This window comes from Chamaea fasciata, unplaced genomic scaffold, assembly GCF_029207755.1.
Source record: "Chamaea fasciata isolate MVZ Bird 193981 ecotype frontalis unplaced genomic scaffold, bChaFas1.0.hap1 SCAF_13, whole genome shotgun sequence".
Lineage (NCBI taxonomy): Eukaryota > Metazoa > Chordata > Aves > Passeriformes > Sylviidae > Chamaea > Chamaea fasciata.
Window position 1 is genome coordinate 2458131 of NW_027094098.1, and position 20997 is coordinate 2479127.

Here is a 20997-nt window from a genome sequence, read left to right on the forward strand (position 1 = left end):
CCTGCATCCTTTCATCGTGACCCAGTGTGTGCATCTTAGAGGTGATACAGACACCTGACATCAGTGAGGGCTCTCAGGCTGTCAGGCAAAATGATAGCTTCAGCTTGGGAAATCCGTGGTGAAAATGCATTTATAGTTGCAGCTGCACACTGCACCTCATGCTCAGCTGCCTTTGGCTGGTCTCTGAGGACACTGTAGAGGGATCAGTTTTGTACGGGGTGTTCCCTTCCCTTCTGGGAGACCAGGAGTTGTCTGTGGGTAAGATCCCTGCGTTGTGGAGGATGCAGCCAGACTAAAACTGGAGACCAGAGCTAAAGTGAGTTAATAACCAGAAACATGAGATGCATGGTGAGTTTGAATGGGGAAGAAGCGAGAGGAGGAAAAGATATTTTGAAATGCTGCTGCTGTGCTGAAGGACCCCACAGTGGTGGTGTGTGGGACTTGTCCTGTGAGTCAGAGAAATGCCCTTGCTTCTGCTCACCTGGCTAGAATGAGAACAATGAGGGTAAAATTGTGATGAGAAATACTTCTAATATAACTTAAACTTCCTCAGAGAGAGTTCTAGTCTGTTTCAAGTGCTTACTTTAATTTTCCTCTGCATGTTATTTGCCCAATACTCAATCCTGAACTCAGGAAAAAATTAGGGAGAAAGGTCCATTATATTCTATCTTCAGTGAATCCTTTTGCAAAAAAGCAAAGCAAAGTTAAACACGGTCTTATGAATTAATGAATTCTGGGTTTCATTTAAATTGTAATGAAATATATGAATGAAAACCAATTCTCCTTTCCCCTTCTAAATCAGTCACTTGCAGCAGCTTAAGATGGACTTTGATGGACCCTGGCATCTGCACCTTGGCCAATGCAGGAATTAAGTCCTGAAATCTACTGCTGAAGTCAAACAAGTTGCTTTACATTTCATCATGCAAAAGTAGGACAAGACTTGTATGCACCCAAGAAATGAGTCTGGCTGCTCATCCCTTCTTGCCTCCCTTTCTCTAGCAGAGGAACAGCGTTAGACAGCCCCGTGTGATGGCTGAATCTCCTGATGTGTGCTGTGAGCAGTGTTCTGACAGGGCTTTTGTCTCCTGCAATGTCAGGCTGGCTGACACCTACCCCAGGCTCCTTCTCCTTTACTTTGTCACTCTTTATGCCTCGGTCTTTTTATGTCATCTAACCTGCTTTTCTTACTAGATGGAATAGTCTCAGGGGTTTTTCTCTTCTACCTTTGATCTTGTGTCACAGAAAGTTACTGTGGTGATTATTTTAGCCTAATTAAGCCATGCCATTTGGGGGGAAAAGTCAGCTAAATGCTTCCTCCAGAAGAATGAGGTTTTCACAGCCTCTTTGTTATACTTTATTAGATCATAAAAGTTTGTAACTGCCTTCCATTTATGGGGATTTGATGTTCAGTATCCCCTAACGTCTATTCTCTGTCTATCAATATGAAGAGCAGGCCAAATGTAAATATTGAGAAGACTATGGCTAAATGGAGAAATTTGCTTACCAGTGAACAGTCTCCAGCCCCAGACAGAGAAATTAAGCATGTTTTTTCAAACTGGAAATGTGTTTCCTGTGTGCCTCGTGGGAATGTCATGGGAGGCTTGAAATCATAATGCCAAGGTTTGGGATCAGATGTGTAAAGATACGCCCAAATTCTGAGGTATGATAGAAATGCTAATGCAAAAGTTACTGGTGGGCACCTCTGTCCAAGTCAGCTGAGAGATGAAACCTGAGGCCAGACTGATGCTCTCCAAAGGGATACAAATATAAGCAAAATAAGAAAGAATAACTTTGGTACAAGTTTGTCACAGAACAGCATGAAAGAACTTGAGAGTTGCCACTTGGATAGGTGGGTGTCACTCTCTTCTCCCAGGTAGTAAGTGACAGGACAAGATGCAACAGCCTCAAGTTGTGCTTGGAGAGGTTTAGGTTAGATATTAGGGAAAATTTCCTCACTGAAAAGGTGGTCAAGCCCTGCACAGGCTTCCCAGGACTGTAGTGGAGTGTTCATTGTCACATCCAGCAGCACTGCAGACACAGATCTAGAAATTATAATATTTGCATTAAACCACATGAGAGGACATATATAACTACTTTAAAAAAATCTCCCATGCCCCCAAAAATCCATCAGTCCTCATCTATACTTCAGCAGAGTTTACATTATAAACATTTAGGAGTTTATTAGCAAAGAAATAATTACATATGGAGTTTTCCACTCTTGGGACTTGCATCTATCCAGTGCGTTGACAACAGTGATGCACAGCCAGGAGCTGTTTTCCCACAGCTCCTCCTTCTCTGCAGGAGATGGTGAGGTTGGACTTGTCCCTGGAGTGCCAGCTGGATGAGCTGAGTGCCTTCTTACAGAGAGGTTTCAGTACAACCCTGTCATCTGGGGCTGACTCCTGTGGCCGAGGGGAGGCTGGGGCTGTGCAGCAGACACCGTGTCCTCAGAGGGCTCCATTAAAACACAGTCAGTAAAAACACAAGACCTTTTTTTCTAACTTTGTACCAATAACCCCAGGAGCTGAAGGTAAGTGCTTGCTAACTGCAGTACCACATCCTGTTTCATAGAGGAAAGAAAAATATTTTTGTTTCGGGGCTTTACTGTGCCTGTTGTTAGTCCTGGAGAATATATTCTGTGGTGCTTTACTTTGTTTTCTTTCTCATTCTCCTTTTGAGTGAATTTATTCTGTCCTCAGTATGGCTTTTCTGGTTGTTGCCTCCACTCCTCAGGCCCCCTTGGAATTGCCAGGGTTAGAATCTTGTCCTTCTTCCCATTCAGCTAATGTGTTTTTCCCCTTCACTCATTTTTGGCCAGAATTTGCTTGGCAGTCTGCTACAAAATAAAAATAAAATGAGAAATACCACTTTTCTTCTTTACTAGGGAAAGATGACCTTCCATACAGATAATGATAGATTCTGGGTTTTTTGTCCTGGAAAGGATTTTAAATTTTCACTGTTAGTGGCAAGTTGAGTTGGTCCTGTATTACATCTCGAGAGATGTTTTCATTGCCACTTTGGTGGAAATGATGGGGCATATTGGACTGGCCTTGGAAGGATCCTTGCTTTGTGCTGCCTGTGGGGGATGTGGTGGCCAGCTATACTCAGGGCAACATAAAACCCATAAAAGTAGAAGTGAGTGCCTACTTGATTTTTTGTCTCTTTTTTTTTCCTTGCCCCAGTGTAAAGTTGTATGTAATGACTTTCCAGCAGCAGGATTTCCGAGACGTGCTTGTACTTTCTTTTTGTATTGCCTTTTCTTTACCTTGTCATTGGGGAAGCATGAAGATTTTGTCAGGAATTTGGTTTATACATCTGTGTTAAGTAGTGCTGCAATAAAGAATTAGGCGTTGAAGCTCCTCATTTCTGTCACTCAGAAATCTCCTGACCATTGTAATTGTATTAATGTAAACACTTAAGAATCATTTTTATAGCCAGTTTTTAATAGCAGTTTGCCAGGTAACCTGTGTCTGAGGGAAAGGCCCTAGTGCCCAGGCTGCCCCTGCAATGGTGGGGAACCCGCAAGCCTGTACTGACACTGCATTCCTGCAGAACTGACAGTGCCAGCAGTGTTTCTGGCTGGACAAATGTGGGGCCGGAGCGTGAAGTTTTTAAATTTACATGCTGGATAGAAAATGAGGACTGTGCTGTAGTACCCTGTCTGGGGAGCATTGAGTGGGACAAGGAGTGTGCTTTGTTGTTGTGAGGAAAGGGCTGATGTGGGTTTGTTGAAGAGCTAATTCTTTAAATGAAGGTATACCAGATTAAATGAATAATTAAAATTCTGTAATGGTTTCTTTAAAGCAGTTGTGGAGAAATCCCTGGCTGCAGGATCAGGTGTGAAGTGTCCCAGAGGCAGAACAGTGTTGGAAAAGCTTTTCACATGTACCTGGATTAGGTGCTGTTCTGGACAGGGCAAGAAAAACGAAATTGCAATGACAGATACAGGAACTGCACTCAAATGAGTGTGTAAAAGAGGTTTTTACTCATTTTATGTAAAAACCTGTTCACGAGGAAGAGAAGTCAGAGCTGAAAAGTCCTTTCTCCAGGACACACCTGTTATTCAGATGATGAGAGATGTAAGGTGTGTGCCAGTGCTGGTAAAGCACAGTCGTTATTTGGATTAGCTTGCAGGAATGTACCTTAGGAGAATCTAATGAGAATAAAGGTGGGGTATTTTGATGCAGGTTTATGGAAGATACAATGGCAATGATGTTCAGTAGTGAACTGAAGATGCTATGAAACATCTGTTAGAGAAAAAAACATCTTCACCTAAGGCAGTTAAAATTAGTCCGAACAGGATAAAAGTACACCAAATCCCAAAGACTAGCATTATAGGTCTAGGGAAGCTATTGGTCCTTCTTGTGCTTTACATGCACAAATTTGTTAATTTTAGCGATGTGATTCTTTATGTGGAAAAACTCTATTTTTGTATCTGTATTTCTGTGGTGGTATGAGGTGAGCTGAATATACCAAATTTCTGGCAGCCCTGCTCAGACTGAGCGATTTGTCAGTGTTTGTCAGCATTGCGGTTTTTGTAAGAACCCAAAGCAGCAGCCCCTTTGTGGCTCGCTCCTCAGACATGGAGCCTGCCCTAAAATGCAGCATTCATTCAAAACTTTTGGATTTTGCTTCATCCTTTATCATTTCCTATGGAGATTCTGATGGGAGAGCAGGATAGGGGAAGAAGAAGCTTTGAACATTTTCAAGACATTTGATGTAAATCTTTTAGCAAGCTCCACCCCATGCTGGTAGAATTGCATTTGTTGTTACTTTTGTGGTCCCTCATTATTGCCACTTTTTGTGGTCCCTCATTTTGCTTCTCAAACTGTGAAGCAGACTGAGAGTTTGTGTGCTGAGAACTGTGTTTTTGTTGGTTTCCGTGACATGTTACTGCTGTTACTGACTGTTCTGCAGTAATATCAATCTACATCTAAGCAAAAATCTCTATAAAAATACGAAGGAGGCTTACAAGAGCTAGAGAGGGACTTTTTATGGGGGTATGTAGTGATAGAACAAGGGGGAATGGCTTCAAACTAAAAGAGGTGAGGTTTAGGTTGGATGTTAAAAAGACATTGTTCTCTGTGAGGTTGGTGAAGTCCTGGCGCAGGTTGCCCAGAGAAGGTCTGGCTGTTCCACCCCCAGAAGTGTCCAAGAGCAGGTTGAGTGGGATTCTGAGCAGCCTGGTCCAGTGGGAGGGAGTTGGATCAAGATGGTTTTTCTTTAAGGTGCCTTCCACTCCAAACCATCCTGAGAATCTGTTATTCCACTATCTAGCTTTCTCTTTTCTGTTTCAGAAGATTCAGGCGTCTAAACCATCCACATCCTTTGTGTTGCCTTTCAGATGGTTTGAAACTCAAACCCAGCAGTAATCTCCTGTGAGTTGTGCTTAGCACAGCTCCTCCACGGGCATTTGCCACGTTTATATGCTTTGACTCACCGACCGCAGTGGTGGTCGGAAGAGAGCGGGGGGAGGTCAGTTCCTGTGAGCATGGCGTTTAACTCATGGAATGAAAGCTGCAGCAGGAGCTGTTCTTCTCTTTGGTTGTCCTACAGCTTAAGCAAGTAAGAAAAATGTGTGAGTCTCTGCTCAAGCACAAGTAAGTGATATGCCTCTCTCTTGATGGGGAATTGCAGTCCACGCCAGGTTCTTGCTTGCTTTGGAACGTAACGTTTGCTTGTTTGCATCTGTTTCTGAAAGCTTATGGCAGTAACTTTGCTGTCACTCTTTTTGCCGAATTTGATGTCTTGGAATGCCAGAAAAATGTAAGCTAATGGTTGTCAGTGTCACTGAGTTGGGTTCTGTAGCAGGGCTGTACAGCCCCAGCACACACTGCCTTACACCCCCGCCGAAGTCTCGGCTGGGCCATGGACAGGAGGAAGAGGTGAACTTTATATGGTTTTGAGGAAAATGCTGGAGTTAATAAAGCAGCATAAGAGGAAGAATTTATGTGTGAATATACAAAATAAGGGCCAAAACACCCTATTTGCAGTACCGTAAGTAGCTTGTAAGAGGTTTTAGCCTAGACAAAAGGGGTGTCTGGTGGTGCCACACATTTGAAACCAATGAAAGAACCAACAGCTTTTGTTTTCAGTAAAAAAAGTAAGGTGGCTCACAGCAATGAATCCCAGGAGGAAAGAAACAGGAATTGGGTTTTAATTCCATTTGAAACTTCACAAAATGACACCAACAGGGTAGTCCTTTTTTGTGGCAGTGGTTGAAGAAGAATGGGTAATGCTTAGGGTAACTGGCACTTTATCCCAACTCAGCATGCGGTAGCTGGGCTCAGCGTAGGATGTCCAGGTGGGGATCCCCTAGGGGTGTGGTGCCTGAGGACAGGAGAGGCTGTGCCTCTCCTCCTCCAGCTGCTGTGGGGCACTGTGGACGTGTCTGGATCTGCCAGGATGTTGGTGCTTTGCCAGAGCTGAAACCGGTGCCGTGCTTGTGTCATCAGGCAACACAGCACGGGTTAGAGGGGTCTTCTTATATTTTCTAGAGCTGTCGTTGCTGCAGAGATTTGTCCACTGAGGAATTGGATCGCTGAAGCAATTTTTAAGGAAATACAACCTTGCTAGATTGTATTCCGGTCAAACGCTGGTGAATACCTGCTCAAACACTGGCCTCTGTTTTCTGCACACTGCCCTTTTAATTTTCTTGAATTCAGGCTTTTCCCTTGTGCACTGTTTTAATTTCTGGCTGTGTTGAGCTACTGTTCATGAGGAAGAAGTCCTAGTCCTTCCCCTTAAAAGCTGGCCTGTGGCAGCACTGCTGGTGTCACAGGGAGCTTTTGGTACCCAGAGCCAAGCCATCAGCATAAATTCTGTCAGTGATGGTGTGCTTGCAGTAATCTATTAATCTGCTCTAATAATCTTCTCTGTTTTCACTGCATTTTTCTGTTCAATGAAATTATATTTGAATAGAACCTAGTACTTATAATTTCCTGTTTTTTAGCTGGTAGGATGTTTTAATAGCTGGTCTCAAATCTGCTGAAAAGAAGATTTTTTGTGGTAGAAATGCTAATGAAGCTTCAACCAGCAACAACATACATGGGGAATTCAGGGATTGTATATTTGGGTGGCAGAGATCTGTAAGTAGATTTGTGCCATCTGAATCTATTTTTGACAACAAAATCTGCAGTCTGCATGGCTCAGACTCCAGGGGCTTTATTCAAAAGGTCACATCCTGATTTAATACCATTAATATAAATCCAGGATAATTTAGTTGATGTGAATGGGAGTGCTTTTCATTTCAGGTTTTTGATCTTAATAAGAATCTGGCTGAAAGTAGGTTGCATTTTTGAAGCTAACGCATGTTGTTGAAGACATAACAGAAAGGCAAAGACTGGTTTTCACCTTTAGATGCATCCTTTCTATGTGATGCAGGCCGCCCTCCACTCTGGTGTGGTTCTGGTAAATTCAGCTAGTCCATTTCGAAACAGTAGTAGGGAAAGAATGTTTGTCATGTTTTCTTTGCCCCTTTTTAGTGCATTTATGTTCAGATTTCTAAATTTGATGTGTTTTTCATTTCTGAGTACTACCAGAACCCTATATGTTTATATATTCGTATGCAGCAACATTAAACCACATTCCTTTTTAAACTTTTTTTTTTAACCTTCTCATGACTAGAGGAGGTTAGAAAAGCTGACGTGAAAGTTTTAGGTAGGCTTGCCACAAGTCCAAAAAAACTCCAAAGCAAATACTGCAGGGTCTGTGATGGTTTGTTTTCTGAGTCTTCACAGAAGTGGATCAAGAATGTAAAACTAAAGACCAACAATTGTATTTATCACTTCTTTCTCTGTGTTGCCACTGGATCATATCTTAATGGCATCTTCTAAATTGGGGCCTTTTACAGGCATGTTAATATTTTATATAAGGAGGAGTAATAAATAGGGATAAAATGCAACTTGAGCGATTAAATAAGAAGAAATGGCACTTGTACCATTCCCACCACGTGGAATGTATTTCTGAATCATCCTCATAGCGTTTATTTTATCAAGTAGCATTACATTATATGCTGTAGCATTTGTATTTCTGTTTGGAGAAATTCTTTTGGAATGGTTTTTAACTTTTATATTTGCTCTTTTATTTTGTGTGTCTGTGGTAAAGAAGTAAATAATTAATTAAAGACAGGATTGCTGAAATTCTGCCTGTCTCATCAGTCAGGCAGCTTAATAGGATTATTAAGGCTGGGTATATTGGTTGTAATAACTTGTGGGTGAATGGCACACCCCCTCTCCTTTCCCCCTTCTCTTCCTCACGAACTTGGATGAGTGATATACTTCCAGAAGTAGCACAAATTTTCTTCAGGATCAATAGAACAAAATAAATACTGACTTCTTCCCTTCCTTCCCTCAGGTTGCCCTTGTTCTCCTTTTCAAATCAAGTGCCACATTGATTCCAGTCCCGTGTTGGAAGCATGTGGGGAGCTGCAGCACATCAGCTCAGCGCAATGTCTCCATCAGGCTGGAAGGAAGCCCAAAACCAAAACTGCACTGGCCAAAATGCATCCTCTACAAAAACCCCAAGGCAAGTGGCTTTGTCCTTTGAGAAATTGCACAAGGTTCTATTGCACAGGAAGTATAGTATTTTAAAATTATTGTTTCAATTTGAGTCACAGCAAAGCAGTTACTTTTACGTTGTAATGTATAGCTGGTACGGTTTTACTATCTTCATTTTCCAATGTTAGATAAACCACTTAGAGAAGCCTTCAAGAAGAAATTGATTCAGCAATAACCAGTTACTTTACTTGTCACTCTCTATTTCTTGTCCTGTTGTTATACCTCATGCAGCTGTGGAGTGTAAGTTGAATTTAACAATATTGTTTATATTTTTGATAATTTGTTTTAGAAGCATTTAAAGTATAATAATATCTTATTGTTAAAACCTGGTCTGTTTTCCATTTATTGTAAGAACTATATATGGCAACAGGAAATGCCTAAACGGAGCAAATGTATTTTGAAAATAGGAAGAGGAGGCTAAACCAATCACCTGTGGGCTGTGGTACTTCCACAGAGCTGCCAGCTAATAGTTAAATAGGTGGCAGTCCTAAAGTATGATGGAAGAGAAGCCAGGAAGAAGCATGTTCCAGCTGGTCTCCAGCTGCTCTTCTGTTCTTCCCAGGCTCCTGAATTCTACAAAAAAAGACTTCAGGAAATTTCTTGAAAGAGTATAAATTGTTTTCATGTTTCTTCATCAGTGAAGTGACATGTGGTGTCTCTTTGTAATGCCAGTTTGCCAAGAGCCTGACTCTCACCACCCCATGCTTTGTAGAATTGATTACACTTATGTATGTAATGGGTGCTTGCCTCAAGGGAATTGGGGAGTGCAAAAACATGGAGCTTGAGATGTGTTTGGAACAAAGGAAGCTAAGCCTCAAGAAGATACTAAGTTCAGGGCGCAGCTCAGGATGCAGTGTGTTCTTTGGGAGCAATCCCACAGCCAGTTTTCCTGCCTTCCAGTATCAGTTCTCCCTGTGGGAGTTGCTTTCCCGATATGAAAGCACGACAACATGGGAACCTGTTGCCATGAGTTACTGCCTGTGTATGATAAACCATTTACTCCACAACAAATGGAAGACCTGAATAATTTTTTTAAAAATGACATTACATTTTAATGCCATTTTTTAAAATGCTGTGATAAACGTTGTACCTTGGCCTCCTTGTGAGTCCTGAAGCGGAATGTGAGTGTTCTTACAATACTTGTTTTATTTATACCATATGCAACTCAACGTAGAACCGAAAGAGGAAGGAAATTTTTGAAGACTACTACGCCAAAGAAGAGAGGGGGGAGGGAGAATGAGAGGGAGAAAAGACATGTTCAGCCTGTGGCATTTTGGACCAAGCAAACAGAAGGCACCAAAATCCATACTGAGGCTGGGTTTTGATGGTTTATTTTGGGATGTGGTTATTCTCTCTGCCTTTTGTTCCCCAATATAAGAGATTCAATGGGGTGCCAGAATTTTGGGAAGTCATGGAAGGGGAAGTTCATTAGTGTGATTGAGATGGCAAGCAAGCTTGCAAACTGAAGCGTAAGCTGTGCATCCTGTTTGGTAATGAGGAAGCAGTGCAGTGCTGCAAGCTGCTTGGTTTGTTAGCACGGCTAAACCAGCACTAGAAACACAAAATAGAAGCCTGTCATTTTTCTTTAGCAGCTTGCTTTGGTGTAAGCAATGCTTCAGGACTGCACCTGTGCTGTTTATAAAGAATGAGGAAAGAATGCATACCTCTTGGTCTGGATTTTGTTCCCAGTTTAGGATAAAGAAATTCATCCTAAAGAAGAGATTTATCCTCCTGTTTTTTTCCCTTCTCTTTCATTAGTACCTCCTAAGCCTGTCCATCTCAAACCTGGGCAGGAAAGAATTCCTCCTGCACCATCTCGGCCTTTGCCAGCTGATCCCAAGTCATCAAGGAGCTTAGCACCTGGAGAGGAAGAAATCCCAATATCAGCAGGAGTCAACACGCTCATTGAGAAATTTGAGAGTATTAGGTAAATATGGCTTTGTGAGATCTGCTCTCCTCTCCCTTTTCTGCATTTTTGACTTAGACTATAATAGTAGAAAACTTTAACTGTAATGATCACGTGGAAAAGTCCTCTTGGGATGTTTTCTACTGGAAGTGCGAAACTTCACTGAGGATAAAGTATCCTTTTAATAAAAGCTGCAAATTTTATTTTGTAACACAGTTATGCTTAAGGAGCTTAAGACCTGCTGAATTTGGTAAGATTCTAAGAGAGGCAGGTAGCCTGCAGTCTGCTTTCAGTAAGTTGGCTCGATGTGAGAATTACATCACAGGAACTTGATTGTTATGATATGAAATAACTGAATTTTCTGTCTGTGATACAATAAACATCAAATCTTGCTTCTTGGAGGCAGGGAAGGGTGTAGAGTACTGTGAAACAATGTCATGTAGAACAGCAGCTTTGTATATGAAACTTTGTATGTGAAAGACACCAAATTGGATGAAATATATATATTTTGCTGTAAACTCAACCCATTTTACACACACATGAAATCTTTCCCTGAAGAACAAATCTGCCTGATGGAGCTAAGTGATGGGGTTTTTTCATAAAGAGGGAGATGGAGACAGGCACCGTACTGTGCCTTGGAGTGTTGTCACCTGGGTGAACCTAATGTCTTTCAAAAAGGAAAAGTAGTGCCTTCTCATGCTTCAGTACATCCTCTCTGGCAGAAAATGCCTTGCCACAAAGGCTTGGTTCTGTTGAAGAATGAGAGTTCCTGCTTAAATGAGCCCAGAACCAATTGCTTCTTTTTAAAGGCAATTCCTTCTTCTCCAAACCCTCAAACCAGGCTGTCCTTCAAGGTGATATGGAGAGCACTAAAGGCCCAGTATTCTGGTGGTGCCATTTCGGTAGAATGTAGAGGTGATGTTTTTTCATTGGATGTTGTTGGGTGATCATTATTATTGCAATGTGCACACTCTTGCCTTCTGGGATTGTCAGTGGGGTGCGAAAAAACCGACTTGAATCAAACGACAATCAGACCCTCTCTTTCAGGCCACTTGTAAAACTGGAGTGTTAATATGACTGTGGTGCTTTCTCTCCAGGCAACCTGTACATATTCTTCAAAGAAACCAGTTAAATTTAGCTCTTAAGATGGAACCTGGCCTGGACTCATCCAAGCAGACGAGCTTGTGTGACTGTGACACAGTGGCTTCCAGTGGCTCTTCCACAAATGACAAAACTGAATTGGATGAAGCTGAGCCAAATGTACCGTGCAGCATGGATCTAACTAACACAGACATAATGAAAATTAAAGAGCTGAGCATAGGTGATAACAAAAACCATGAAGACTGCACTGCCATGACTGTGAGCAAAGAGCCCCAAGAAGAGCTTGGCAATAAAGACTCAACTGCAGAACTGAATGGGAGTGGTAAAATTCCCAACAGAGACAGTGGCATTGACAGTCCTTCTTGTAGTGTGGCTGGGGAAACATTCCCCAGTGAAGAAGGGGCAGAGCAGAAGAAGCCCAGTATGGCTGGGAACCCAGGAGAGATGGAACCTGACAGAAAGGGCACCAAACCTTCCTCTGTGGAGCAGAAGAGAGACTCCACGCAGGATGAGGACAGTGACATTGATGAAGGAAGCAGTGAGGAGCAGGAGATAGCAGAAGTGCCAAAGTTAGAGTATTTGGATGTAAACAAGGTAAGGGAGTTCATTGCTATTTAGTGCTCAGAAACCAGTTCCTGACACTGGCAAGAGGTCTCTTGCATCACTTTCATACATTGTTCGCATTATTTGTTTGGTTGGTTTTTCATCAAAGGATCATGATAGTCAGTATTATTTCCTGCTTTACGCAGGCCCTAACTTGTTCCTGACCTAGATTTTTAGAAAGGTTCCCAGCTTGCTTTAAAAGGTTTCATATAAGAGAATCCATCACAGCCAGAGGTAAGCTGTTAAAATCAAATAATTTTGTAGATCAAGACTCTCACCTTGTTTTTGTTGTTTGGGTTTGTCTAGGTTCAGCTTGTTAGAGCATGTTGTTTTCCATGAAGGTTTGTGTTATTCAGAGAGTTAAGTGGATAGTGCATCTTGCAGGGTCAGGACCTTGCATCTGAGTAGAATGGGCAGGATCAGAATCTTGTCTCACACAAAATTTAGGGTATTTTTTTTACCAGAAGCTTGTGCTTTTGTTGGTGTGACCACTTCTTGAGTGCAAAGCAGTTGTTTTAATTGTAGTTATGTCAAATTACTCCTCAGGAAACCTGTAGCTGGAAAAGAGATTTTTCTTTGGTTCCAGACTAGTGTAGTCCAGGCTGTTGTGTATTTGCAGCAGCCTGCAAATGACAGATTCCTTTGATTATCAGCTTATCAAGACAGATATTTTTAGAAGTAGTGCTGTTAAAAGGGATTAGATTTTTCCAGAAAACCAAAACAGAATATTCCAAAATATCTGCAAAATGATCCACTTATTTTTGTGTTTTAAAGAATATGATGAGCAGCTGAAGCTAATGATCTGTAGCTAGTGAAGTGCAGTGTCCACCCCTCTGTACAAATCAGGTGGTTCTGTTGAAATCACCAAGTATATCATGATTTGTGTCTGTCAAGGGCTTGTCCCTTGGGAAATGTAGACATTAGAATGTATTTCTAAGTTTCTAGGTCAATATCTGTGACTATAAAAGAATGCTGAAAATGGCATGCAAGTTCTGGACCTCAGAGCTTGACAAGTGTGTTTATACATACATACATACAGTTACATACCTCAATTATTTTATATTCGTAATGTGTATGTATGTGCATGTGTGCCACTGAAATATTATTTAAAAGATATGTTATTAGTTGCAACAGGCCAGCAAGCAACCATAGAATTGTAGAATTTCCTGAGTTTGAAGGAACCAATAGCAACCATCAAAGTCCAATTTCTGGAAAATAATACATTACATTGAAAAATCTTTAATCTGGTAATTAAATTTACAGTTTGGACTAGGGATGCTGTATCAAACCAACTGTGACAATGGCAAGCTGAACACTTTACCGTATGATTAAGAAGTCCTTTGTTGACAATTACCAACGTTTTGTAAGACATCGATGATTTGATGGCTGTTTTTAAGTCTTGTTCTTAGGTTAAGTGTCCATATAGTAGGAAATAAGGATGACAAAACACAGTTATGAGGTTGTAATTCTCTGAAGCTCACCTGGTGAATTTATGAGAAAGGTATCTCCAGAAGAAAACTTGTTTGTTTTGGTTTTTCTGTATTATACTTCTTCCTGAGGTGCATTTATGTGATGCACTGCAGGTTTTCCCTTGCACAAAATGAAGTTAGAAGAATGGGACTGCCTCACATTTAATTAATCTACAATTTCATTTAAAATGTTATGACCATTGAAAGGTAAATATGTTGCAAATTTGTCTGAAAAATGTGCCTGTCTCTCTGCCTAGCAGAGAGAGCAACTGCAGAGGGAGTCACTCTGTAAAACTGAGCTCAAGCTGAGTCTATTCAGCCCTTGTTTGGTATTTAAGCAGATGTCAGCAAGTTTTCTTGAAATATAAACTGAATTGCAGATGGTGAAGGTCAGGAGGTTAAAAAGCGCCTGTGCTATGTAAAGATTTACTTCTGACTACAAATGTATTTGGTTGGAAATAAGTATTTTTCCAATTCTGAATTCAAACAACTCGAAGGATGCTCTTGATGCCAGCTGGTTACATCAGTGCATTTCATTTGAGTGCTTCTTTGTGCCCAGCAAAACCAGCAGATAAATTCTTTCTCAGTGAGAGATCCTTGTAGTTACTAGGTTTGTCTGGCCAGCAGTGCACTTCAGTGTAAACTTGTAAATAAGGTGTATTTGCTTGGAACAATTTCAAAACTTACTGTGCTGTGATTTTTTTTTTCTCTTCCCCTAAATATTAATACATATTTAAAAGAGCAGGATGTTGTGTAGCATGTTGAAAGAGCTTAAAAGAATATTTGAATTGACTTGGAATAATCTGAGAGGCAGGGCAGAGAAAGTTCATGTCAAAACTTCTCTCATGGCATGTTTGCCTATCTTCAGATTTGGAAAAAGAGGGATTGCTTCAAAGGAAGCATCTTTATTTGATGTTGCTTCAAATAAAGAAAGGCTATTCACTTTCCTTCAATAATACATCATGGAGCTGTGGGTACTTCATGCCAGGTGGCACCTCATTCCATGTCGGATAACTGTGGGTCTGATTTGTTGGAGTTCATGGCTTGCTTTGAAAAGCCTTTGAGGTTTTCAGTTGTACTGCAGTTTGTCTGAACATGTGTGGAGGGTGGGTGCTAAAATATTTCTCATCAACTTTATTTGGAAACAAAATAAGGTGATGTTGAAGAAGCTTAAAGAGAGCCTTTATTTGATATTTTCCAACTGTCTGGTAGTGGCCCACAGGGTTGTATCTAGAAGTCCTTGCCCCGAATGCAAGCTCAGGCTTTTGGGAAGGAGCACTGCTACTGGTGACAGGCCCAGGTGCTTCCTGAACTGGAAATTGCCCCATGTGTTTAATAGACTTCAGCTGAGTTTTTCCTCTGTGGATATTTCTGGTCTTTTGTGAACCTGTGTGAAGGTTACTGCTGACAGTGTGGCGTTGCTTGAGGAAGCAGCCCCTGAAGCAGCACCTCAGTGATTTTCTGTGATGCCCTTCAGTTTTCCCATAGAAATAGTGATTGACTGCACCCAGTCAGTGCTCTCCATTCCAGGAATCATTAATGCACCTCTTACCTTCATTGCGTTTGTCTTTTTATCTGGATCCAGCCCAGTATAGTTTCCCTGCATTTGATCATCCTTGCTGCCCGTTTTCCATGGTTGTATTTCTGAACACAGGCCAGCCAACGCTCTGTTCTGGACTGGTTTCATTGTACGAAGGCACGGTGTTTAAAGTCTAACACTTTAAAAAAATGTTGGAAAGCTCAAGCCTGTATTCTAGTAATTCAGGTATTTTTAATCACTTGGGGAGCGAAGGGTATGTGTAGCTTTTGGCTGAACTGTGCCTGAAGTCGCTGCTTTATAACTGTATTTAGAGTTTTTAAGTAGTCCTATCTGGTTTTATTTTTTTAAAATGAGCTTAATGAAAGGCTTCACTGAGTGATTTGGTTACCTTGCTGAAAATTCTTCCAGGGAATTGATCTGTGTTTAAAGCTGCCCAAAAATCTTAGAAATATGCCATAGAGAGTAATGCTGTGCTGGCAAGGGTAGAAATCTGGCCAAAGAGCCTGGTTTCTAGTTTTCATTTTAGTTACAGGACCTCAGTCCAAAGAGGAGAACAGCTGATTTACAGTCTATTGCCCTGTTTTTCAAATAGGCTAGGCTTATTTCCAGGTTTAGGGGATATTTCTGGTTCTTTTTATAAAGCCATAATGAACTCCAGTGATGTCCTGACCGGCCACTGATTGCATTACTAATTCCTCTTTCAGAAAACAGCATTTAAAATATCTCTGGAGCAAAGTGATCTTTTTGAGAGACGTGGAGTGGATTCTGAAATGTGTTAACCTTTTTCACTTCAGGCTCTTCTGCTGGTAGGGATTTTGGCCACTGACAAGATGAAAAACTGAACAGTTGGTGGAACTTAGGTGTGGAGGTGCAGATGGATTGTGTCATTTTTAACTTTTTTTTCAGTGTACAGAGCCCCAAAAGCTATTCAACATTGCCAATGAGCTGCTCCACACGGAAGAAGCTTATGTTAAAAGACTCCATCTCTTGGATCAGGTAATTCCATTGTGAATTAACTCTTTCCTTTCAGTGAGCAGCAGTGATGTCTCCTGCCCATTGCCTGAGCTATAGCTAATGCAAACGCTGTGTGCAGGTGTAACGTGGAGCTTCCTTGCCCGGCTGTATGCTGTGGGTCCCAGAGGAGAGCCTTGAGCAAGAGGGTTCTCTGAGAAGGAACCAGAGGGTTGGCATGACAGAAAGGGAAACAGGAAAGCAGCAGCCCAAGACACAGACACTGCCAGCATTTGGTTCCTCCCTGGGTGTATGGGGAGAGGAAATCACAGGGACAACGAGGGCACTAAGAAATCTGACTGCTCTTTGATGTGCACAAAGTTTCACTAAAATCAGGCCACGTGTATCAGCCCCATGCCTACAGCAAGCTGTTTTTTTCCACTGTGTTTTGTAATTGTTGCCCATCATGTTTACGCATGGGGATGAAGTGAAACTGGTGTGCTTAGTCTGAACTTTCTTCCCCATAGACTTTGAGTTGATGCTACACATTTCAGGCATTTCTATAATTATCTCAAAGATGAAATCCATGAATGTGCAGGAAAGAAATAAAAATAAGGATGAGACACATTGCTAGCCAAGTGTTTTTTTAAAAATTAGTAGGATAAAAAAAACCAAAAAGCTGTCACCTGGCTAGAAATGTTCTTAGAAGCTGTAACTTGGAGAACCCTTCATCCTAAAACTCTTGGAGCTCTTTGGAAGACTTGCGGTGTTTGTGTTAGATGAACAGAAACTGTTTCTAGACCATAGAAATCATGGGAATGTCTTTCCCTTTTGTTCAGTAGAGTGTATTTTTTCCTACTGAGAAAAACCCAATCACGTGGTTTATTTTGCTTTGTGTAAATAGCAGTAAATGCTTTTCGGGGACTAGATGTTCTTTGCAGCTTGCACTCCCAAATATGACATTTCTGACCTTCTCAGTCATTTCAGCCTTTTTTTTAGAAAAAAATGTTGGTATTGTCTTGTTGCCTTCTGCAGGTTTTTTGCACTAAATTGTCCGAAGCAGGGATTTCATCTGAAGTGATAACAGGCATCTTCTCAAATATTTCTTCCATCTATTGTTTCCACGGACAATTTCTTCTTCCTGAGCTCAAAACAAGAATTACACAAGAATGGTAGGTGGCTGTCATTACAATTATTTAAAAATACATTTTCAAGAAACTGCAGCAACCATAAGGCCTAGTCTAATTCCAAATTTTTTATTGTTTAATGCAGTAGTTATGTTAGTTATTTAATATGTTTGTGTGAAGTCTCTCAAACATTTCTGACTTAAGGAGTAGACCTGAGCACTTAAAATTTCTAGAATACATTGTGAGCATTTTTTCAGTTCAAAGTACTGCCAGAGCTGTTTTCCTTACTGCATTCCCACTCTCCTATTGCAGTACTATGGAACTACAGTACTAGGAAGGAATGAAATTGCTTGTTTTGGCCCCATAGCTGAAACAAGTATTTTCAAATACCAATTAAAATTTGGCTACTATAAAAAGTGGAAGGTGGGACTTGTTGATTTTAGAGGTCTTTTCCAACCCTGATGATTCTGTGATTCTGTATGTTGTAGATAATGCAGAAATGCAGTGATAGGTAGAAAGGTTAACTGTAAGCCAGATCTAGGAAACCCCATTTGAGGGGACACATTGGCTGCAAGGTGTCTTGCAGTGGCAGGTGCACACAGTGCTGACCTTTCCAGGTACCCTAACCAAGACGAGACCAGGGCTTGCTTCTCTCTTGGCTGAGTCCAGTCTTCACACATTCATCAGTGACCAGAAGGAATAAATGAGTCTCAGCACCTCGGTGCCTGACTTGCACTTACACTGTAACAAAGTGGGGGGAAACTGCAGAGTCTGGGAGCAGAACAGGACAGAAGCTTGTCAGCTGGCCAAAGAGGGTCATGCTCAGGCAGCCTGGGGAAGAATGGCCATGACTCTAGAGAGAGATGTGTGGCTACTGCTGCTCCCGCCTGGACTTACTGGCCCCTAGGGATTACCCAGCTGAACTTAACCATCTCTTTGCACTAAAACTAATACAGATGTTTGACTGTGGTAGAAAAGATTATTTTTGATAAGTAAAATTTTCTCACAAGATTTTGTGCTGGGCAGAAGAGATATATAGATGTTCCTTTAATGGTGTGTAGTCAGTCTGCTCTTCACTTAACATGGTGAGGGCAGAAATGTCATCCCTTGTAATCAGGATTCGTGTTTGAAGTTTCATCTAGGATATTGTACAGATTACCTTAAACTAAACTTAGCCTGTCTTGATTGCACGTATGTGTAAGTGCTTGTGCATGTGGGAGACAACTGTGGAAATCTTACAGCTGTGTTTTCTCTCTGAAGATACCATTGATTTCCAGAGGTTTCAGTACTTACCTGTCTCTTTATCACAGGAGCATCAACCCACGGCTAGGAGATATCCTGCAGAAACTTGCTCCTTTTCTGAAAATGTATGGAGAATATGTGAAGAATTTTGACAGGGCAATGGACATAGTGAACACGTGTATGCAGCGGTCCTCTCCCTTCAAAGACGTTGTTCAGAATATACAGGTATGTTGTTAATTGGCATAATAGGACTTGGAGATTGTAATGGTTTAGGAATGATACTCCCCAGTTTAGAGACTCCAAACCCACACTGCCACTCCTTTGCTTCCCCCCTCTGCCCTTTTTCCCCTCCCTCTCCCCCTGGAGCATCTGAAGAGGAGAGCTGGAGGCACAAAAGGCAAAAATCATGGGTTGAAGTAAGAACAATTTACTGGAAACACCAATGAGATAAGAAAACAAACAGTAAGAACAACCATATTAATAATAAAAATTAAAGTGTACTAAAGAGAGTGCAGAGCTCAATCCAGCTGCAGCCAGGTCACCCAAACCACTCCCTCTGGTCAGGACCAGCATCACTCAAACTGCTGCATGTTCCACACTTGCTACACTGTAAGGAACCTTCTCTGAAGCGAGATCCTCTCTTCCAGCCTGGCAAAGAACCTGAGGTCTTATCCAATAGCACTGGGGCCCTGGCCACGTGCCCTTCTGGCTACTGGAAAAAATTGACTCTCTGCTGGCCAGAACCAGGAGTGAGAGATCCTCACTTAATTCAGTGTGTTTAGTTGTTTTCAAGTTCATGACGCACGTTGTCAAGATAATAAGACACTAATACTAAAACTACACAATTTTAGTGGCATTCCTTTCTTCTCGCTCTCTCTTTGGTTTTTTTTTTTGTTTGTTTGTTTTTTGTTTGTTTGTTTTGTTTTGTTTTTTTTTAATATGGCTTGAAACTGACAGAGAGCAGGGTTAGGTGGGATATTGGAAAGTAATTCAGGCTGCCTGGAGAAGCTGTGGCTGCCCCATCCCTGGAAGTGTTCAAGACCAGGCTTGATGGGGCTGGGAGCAACCTGGGACAGTGGTTGGGGGTTGGACTGGATGGTCTTCAAGGTGCCTTCCAACCCAAACCATTCCATGATTCGGTGATTTAAGAGGAGTATCAGAAGTCACAGAATGAAACTTCACCCTTGGTCCAGTAATTCTGACTCTTTTGGATTTGTGTTCCTCATTTCTAACTTTAATTTTTTTTCAATAAATACATTTTCATTCTGGGGTGGCTGTGCGTAAGTGTGGATATATCACTGACAGCATCTGCTGTTTGTCTGGTTGTCCTGAGGCTTCCAAAGTGGCACGCAGCTCTTGGGATCACAGCTCCACAGGAGGATGCTTAACATGGATTTTCATGTGTTTTCTCGTAATTACACAAAAAGCTGTGCAGGGAGAGGGGAAGAGCTCCAGCGATGCTGATGTATATCCAGTTATGCTGATGTATCAAAATGCTCTGTCCCACTCATCCCCTCGGCCAGCTGAAGGGATGCTGGCTCCACCTGAAGGGATGCAGGCTCCAGCACACTCATGAGCATCCCTGCACCAGTCCTGGGAAAGCAGATACCCCTTTGGGAGGGGAGGGCTGGCAAAGAGCGGGTTAAGCTGAGCAGGGAGCACAGCTGCCTGCCCTAAATGGGAGGCTGGGCCAGCTGAGCTGAATCAAGTAATTCCCTAGCAAGCTGGGAGAGGAGAGAGGCCCTGTGTGGAGGTTTAGGGCTGTGTCAGAGTCTCAGACAGAAGTTTGGAGAAACAAGGTTTGGGGGAGGTCCTTTCCTGCTATGTTACTGCTCCACATGGCCTTGTCTTACCCTTTTTCTGCCCGTACCCATCCTGCTCCCACTAAGGGCATGCAGACCAGCACTGTGTTTTGCTGTCCTCAGCCTGTGGCAAGCCATTACTCTCTGCAGGGTAAATCCATTTGGAACTGTTTTCCCTACAGCACAGGCAACTCCCTTAAGTTTCATCTGTCTCTTCCCACTACCGAGCTTCTAACACAAAGGATGTGTGTCACCTGTTGGTCTGCACCGGTTCCAGACCATGGGCAGCTCTGCTATTGCTTGAGCAGAACTCTTGCCAGGCAGTGTGGGCCCTGGCAATGCAGGCAGGAGATGCACGTTGGAAGCCTGCTGATGACAGAATAAATAGGTTATTTAGTCACATCTAAAGAGCACCTTTTGCTCTCTTGCTCAGTGATCATAGCTGTAGGAGGCAGAGATTGGACCCAAAATGCTTAGTCCACTCACCTGATGTATCTCTGCACTATCAAAAGCCACTGATAGTTTTCAACATACCAGCTGAAGTGTGTTCTGATCCTTCAGGGATGCACTGTCTACCTAAGCTGCTAATGGAATAGTGTATATATAATATACAGCTTAAGGCATTCACTGTTACTAGTTACGTTAAATTAGGGAAAGCAGAAAACAAAAATCAAATGTTACTAATAAGCTGATGACTG

The 20997-nt window shown here is 41.9% G+C and overlaps 1 protein-coding gene across 5 annotated transcripts in view; it reads left to right on the forward strand.

The window, feature by feature from the left end:
• Positions 1-20997, forward strand: part of FGD3 (FYVE, RhoGEF and PH domain containing 3) — an 85119-nt gene that overhangs the window by 37353 nt on the left and 26769 nt on the right. For 4 of the 5 annotated variants that reach the window (XR_010722879.1, XM_066195108.1, XM_066195109.1 and 1 more), the window contains exons 2-7: positions 8356-8526; positions 10317-10485; positions 11562-12159; positions 16084-16173; positions 17164-17300; positions 18566-18722. Coding sequence is in view for 4 of the 5 variants with exons in the window: in XM_066195108.1 (XP_066051205.1) it covers positions 8356-8526; positions 10317-10485; positions 11562-12159; positions 16084-16173; positions 17164-17300; positions 18566-18722 (1322 nt within the window). In the remaining variant the exon portion in view is untranslated. Of the gene's footprint in view, positions 1-5478; positions 5601-8355; positions 8527-10316; positions 10486-11561; positions 12160-16083; positions 16174-17163; positions 17301-18565; positions 18723-20997 lie in introns of those variants that run through there. The other variant, XM_066195110.1, reaches the window with a different exon arrangement.